Genomic DNA, 4,524 nt, shown 5'->3' with positions numbered 1-4,524 from the left:
TCTCTATGGACGTGGAGCCTCCTGCCGCCTCCCCTGCCCCACCGCCCTCACCACCTACTGCTGAGCCACCCTCCGTGGCGCCCCTGCTGGGCTCCCCTGCCCCCCAACTGGCCCATGAGGGAGCCCAGCAGGGCAGTGAGGAGGAGGAGATGGAGACGACCCCGGAGGCCAGGGCGCTGGCCAGCCCCTCGGGGGACGGAGCTCAGCCTAGCCCAGCCCCGGTGCTGGGGCCCTTCCCAGGCCTGGCAGAGGAAGAGGAGGATGAGGAAGGGGAGGCGCCAAGGCTGGAGCGGGAAGGGGCCAGCGGGCGCTGCTCACCCCAGCTGAGCGAGGAGGATGGGCTGGAGGAGCTGCGGGGCGTGGGGGACCCCGAGTCCAGCCAGACCCCTGTCAGCTTTGCCAGTGAGCCCAAGGGCTCACCCCTGCTGCTGGAGCCTGAGGAGCTGGGTCCAACCACCCCCATGGAGGTGTGCGGAGCAGGCACGAAGCTGCTGGGCCGCGGTGAGGAGGGTGGCCCCGAGCCTCCGGCCCTGCAGCCCCGGCCGGCCCTCATCAAGTCGGACATTGTCAATGAGATTTCCAACCTGAGCCAGGGTGACACCAGCAGCAGCTTCCCCGGGTCAGAGCCCCTGCTGGGCTCACCTGACCCTGAGGGCGGGGGTTCACTCTCCATGGAGCTGGGCATGACGTCCACCGATATCAGCCTGCAGAAGGACGATGCTGCTCTGCTACCCCTTGGCACCGACTCACTGCCTGAGACAGACGACTCACTGCTTTTTGAGCCGACTTCTGGGGCCAAGGGTGAAGGCGAGAAGGGCCGGCGGCGCAGCTCGCCTGGGAGGTCCAGAATCAAGCAGGTGAGTGGGGAAGGGGACATCTGGGGGCTCATACCTCCACCTCCAGCCTGGTTGGTGTCCACATGCTGGCCTGCTGGGTCCCAGTCCAGATCAGACTCTTTCTGCCCTATTGTGCTGACACTGCCAGCTGGGGCATCATCCGGGGGAGGCTGGGCTCCCTGCACCCCCAGAGCCAAGTACCCTGTCTGTTTCCTGACATGGGCCAGGATGCAGGTTTGGGGCCCCCTTTGCTCCGGGCGCCCGAGGAGCTGCATCTCATGGCACTGGGACCTGGCTGGGAGTTGACCCTGTGTAACTGCACCCCCATCCTCCCCTGGGCCCTAGGGTCGCAGCAGCAGTTTCCCCGGGAGGAGGCGCCCCCGCGGTGGGTCCCATGGGGGCCGCGGTCGTGGTCGTGCCCGGTTGAAGTCGACCACTTCGTCCATCGAGACCCTTGCGGTAAGCCTGGGCGCCTTGTCCTGGGCTAGGGTGTTGCTAGTCGGCTGAGATCCTGCCTCCACCCCGATACCTCCAGCCAGAGCCTGGGGGCGGGTGGGATGTGCCCCCAGTGCAGTGCTTTGTGGGAAGCCAGGCCTGTCTCTTCAGGTATCAGGGGATCTCTTGCCTGTGTGTCAGGCCGAGGTGCTCCCTCTGTCCTAGTGTCTGCCTGACTTGGGGGAGAGGAGCCCAGGTGCTCGTCCAGCTTGTGCCCGGGTGTCGGAGCTGAGGGCACCTGGCTCTCCTGGTTATGGTGGGTAGGGTGCCTTGGCCTTGTCTTGCTTATGCTGCCCCTGTCCCTTGTGTCCAGCTGGCAGATGTGGACAGCTCCCCCAGCAAGGAGGACGATGAGGAGGACGAGGACACCATGCAGAACACCGTTGTGCTCTTCTCCAACACGGACAAGTTCGTTCTCATGCAGGTGAGGGTAGGGCTGGGCCAGGTGCTGTCTTGGGGGGTTGCTACAGCTCTGCCCCACCTCCCTGACAACTCCCTCCTCCCGCAGGACATGTGCGTGGTGTGCGGCAGCTTTGGGCGTGGGGCTGAGGGGCACCTGCTGGCCTGTTCTCAGTGCTCCCAGTGTTACCATCCCTACTGTGTCAACAGCAAGGTAAGGTGGCCCCGGAGGTTGTGGGCAGCTGGACCCTAGGTCAGGTGCCCTGCTTCTTGGTGTCAGGGGGAGAGGATTGCACCACCACTCCCTTCCTGCCCCCAGTGGGCCTCTCCGGAGCCCAGGCCTGCAGAGCAGGCAGCAGCCTGGGCCTCCCACCCTGCCGGGGCCATCTCACGAGCATTGCCCTGCCCTGCCCCCAGATCACCAAAGTGATGCTGCTGAAGGGTTGGCGTTGCGTCGAGTGTATTGTGTGTGAGGTCTGTGGCAAGGCCTCAGACCCTTCACGCCTGCTGCTGTGCGACGACTGTGACGTCAGCTACCACACTTACTGCCTGGACCCGCCGCTGCAGACCGTGCCTAAGGGTGGCTGGAAGTGCAAGTGGTGAGCCACTGCCCCACCCTGTGGGGCTGGGCTGGGCCCTAGCAGCACTGCTACCCTGGTCCCCCCCCACCTTGGGTACCTGCAGACTTGCTGAGAGGGCAGTGGTGAGGCCAGGGGAGCTGGGTCTCTGGCACGTGGGGCTGTGGGAGCTGCCTGCAGGCTGAGGGCCAAGACGTGGCTGCCAGCTTGCAGGGGTGGGGTGTAGGGCATGGTGGACCGAGAGGGGCTGCGGTGAGAAATCGGCGCTGACCCCATCCCGTCCTGTCCCTGGCAGGTGCGTGTGCTGCGTGCAGTGTGGGGCGGCCTCGCCTGGCTTCCACTGCGAATGGCAGAACAACTACACACACTGCGGCCCCTGTGCTAGCCTAGTCACCTGCCCTGTCTGCCGGGAGAAATACGTGGAAGACGACCTGCTCATCCAGTGCCGCCACTGTGATCGGTGAGGCATGGGTCCCTCTCCCCTGGGGGTAGCCATGGACAGGCGCTCTGTGCTGCCAGGCCCTGGTTTTGCTGCTGGTTCTGTGGATCTAGCGGTGTTTCCTGGGGGACATGGGAACTTCCAGGGAAATGCAGATTCTGGCACAGCCCAGCTGATGCTGCGGGCATTGCCTTCAAGCTCGTGCTTCCCCCAGCCTGGCCCTGGTGCTGTCAGTAGCTTCAGAGTCAGTAGCCTGTGGTAAGGTCCTAGGTTCTCACTGACTTTGAGTTGGTGGCCCTGTACCTACAGCTATTGACTCTAGAGCCTGATTTTGGGCTCTGAGGACAGCAAGTGGGGGGCAGAGTAGCTCTTACAAAGCCCCTGTGGATGCAGCCTTTGGGGCTTGACTTGCCTTGCCTTAGGCAGTCGCTTGCAGCAGTAAGTCTGCTGCCTCCTTGGTCTGAGGGTGCCCTGGGACCAAAGACATGTCCCTGGCTGGGGCTGGGCCTGGCTTAGCCTGAGGGCTGGCTGTGGGAGTGGAGACAGGATGCGCATCTCATGGCAGACTCTCCCCTGATGCTGTCTCTGCAGGTGGCTCCACGCCTCGTGTGACAACCTCTTCACGGAGGAGGAGGTGGAGCAGGCAGCAGATGAGGGCTTCGACTGCAGTGCCTGCCAGCCCTACGTCATTAAGCCCATCGGTGGGTCCCTGCCCATAGTGGGGATGAGGCTTGTGGAGGAGGAGGGTACGCAGGGAAGCTGTGGGGACTCACTGGTGTGTGCATTACCTCCCCAGTGCCTGTGGCCCCCACAGAGATCACCCCGGTGAAGATGAAGGAGCCAGGTAAGTGTCCGAGCTGTCGGCTCCCAGTGGAAGCTAGAAATGGCCCCAGCACTGGCAAGGGCGCAGCTGGGACGCAGACAGGAGCAGGCTTGGTTGGAGGAGTGGCAAAGCTGGCCCAAGAACCCAGGCGTCCGGAGCTGCAGCCCGTGCCCTTGCCCCTTCTGCAGAGCCCCAGTACTTCCGCTTCGAGGGTGTCTGGCTGACCGAGACTGGCATGGCCGTGCTCCGTAACTTGACCATGTCCCCACTGCACAAGCGGAGGCAGCGCAAAACCAGGCCAGGGGCCCTCAACGGGGAGGGCAGCTTGGAGGGCAGCGACCCCCTGGGCCCTGATGAGAAGAAGGAGGGGGACCTGGAAGGGGATGAGCTGCTGAAGGCTGAAGGTGCGAGGCTTTGTGTGGGCCCCTGCTGCCTGGGGCTTCAGTCCAGGTTGACCCCATGGAGCACCAGGGGCTGGGCACAAGAGTCTGCAGCTGGCAGGGGTCAGTCCAGGGAGGAGGAGGATCCAGGGATGTGGCTGGGAGCTCAACAGTGTCTCTGGGGAAGCTCTGCACAGGCATGGGCTTGTCCAGATGAGCCTGGTGCAGTGTTGGCACGTGGCTGAGGTCCTGGGAAGGTGGGGGTTGGCACAGGGACCCTGAACACCGTCCCCCAGCCAGAGGCAGGAATGGCCCACAGCCCTCCATCTTGCCCTTTGCTGTATAGTGGGCGTGGAGCACATGGAGTGCGAGATCAAGCTGGAAGCCTCTGCCAGCCCTGACCGGGATGGTGGGGCTGACCTGGACTCGGGGAAGGGGCTGGAGGACCTTGAGGAGTGCAAGAAGAGGAAGCGGAAGCCATACCGCCCTGGTGAGTGTGGGCCTGGGGGCGTGGCAGACCAGGCTCCTTGTTGCGGTGCCCTCCTGGCACTGGGCTCTATGGAGGAGACCCCCC

General features: G+C 64.3%; 1 protein-coding gene across 1 annotated transcript in view; it reads left to right on the top strand.

The window, feature by feature from the left end:
* KMT2D (lysine methyltransferase 2D) overlaps positions 1-4,524 on the top strand; it is a 29,916-nt gene that overhangs the window by 4,015 nt on the left and 21,377 nt on the right. Inside the window, exons 11-20 of the mRNA XM_019555180.1 lie at positions 18-857; positions 1,182-1,295; positions 1,645-1,755; positions 1,840-1,944; positions 2,148-2,329; positions 2,604-2,768; positions 3,339-3,448; positions 3,544-3,591; positions 3,759-3,974; positions 4,297-4,440. Coding sequence (XP_019410725.1) covers positions 18-857; positions 1,182-1,295; positions 1,645-1,755; positions 1,840-1,944; positions 2,148-2,329; positions 2,604-2,768; positions 3,339-3,448; positions 3,544-3,591; positions 3,759-3,974; positions 4,297-4,440 — 2,035 coding nt within the window. The remainder of the gene's footprint in view (positions 1-17; positions 858-1,181; positions 1,296-1,644; positions 1,756-1,839; positions 1,945-2,147; positions 2,330-2,603; positions 2,769-3,338; positions 3,449-3,543; positions 3,592-3,758; positions 3,975-4,296; positions 4,441-4,524) is intronic.

The sequence above is a fragment of the Crocodylus porosus genome, unplaced genomic scaffold, assembly GCF_001723895.1.
Source record: "Crocodylus porosus isolate Cpor-Errol unplaced genomic scaffold, CroPor_comp1, whole genome shotgun sequence".
In the NCBI taxonomy this organism is placed as follows: Eukaryota; Metazoa; Chordata; order Crocodylia; family Crocodylidae; genus Crocodylus; species Crocodylus porosus.
This window is presented reverse-complemented; position numbering and strand designations above follow the sequence as displayed.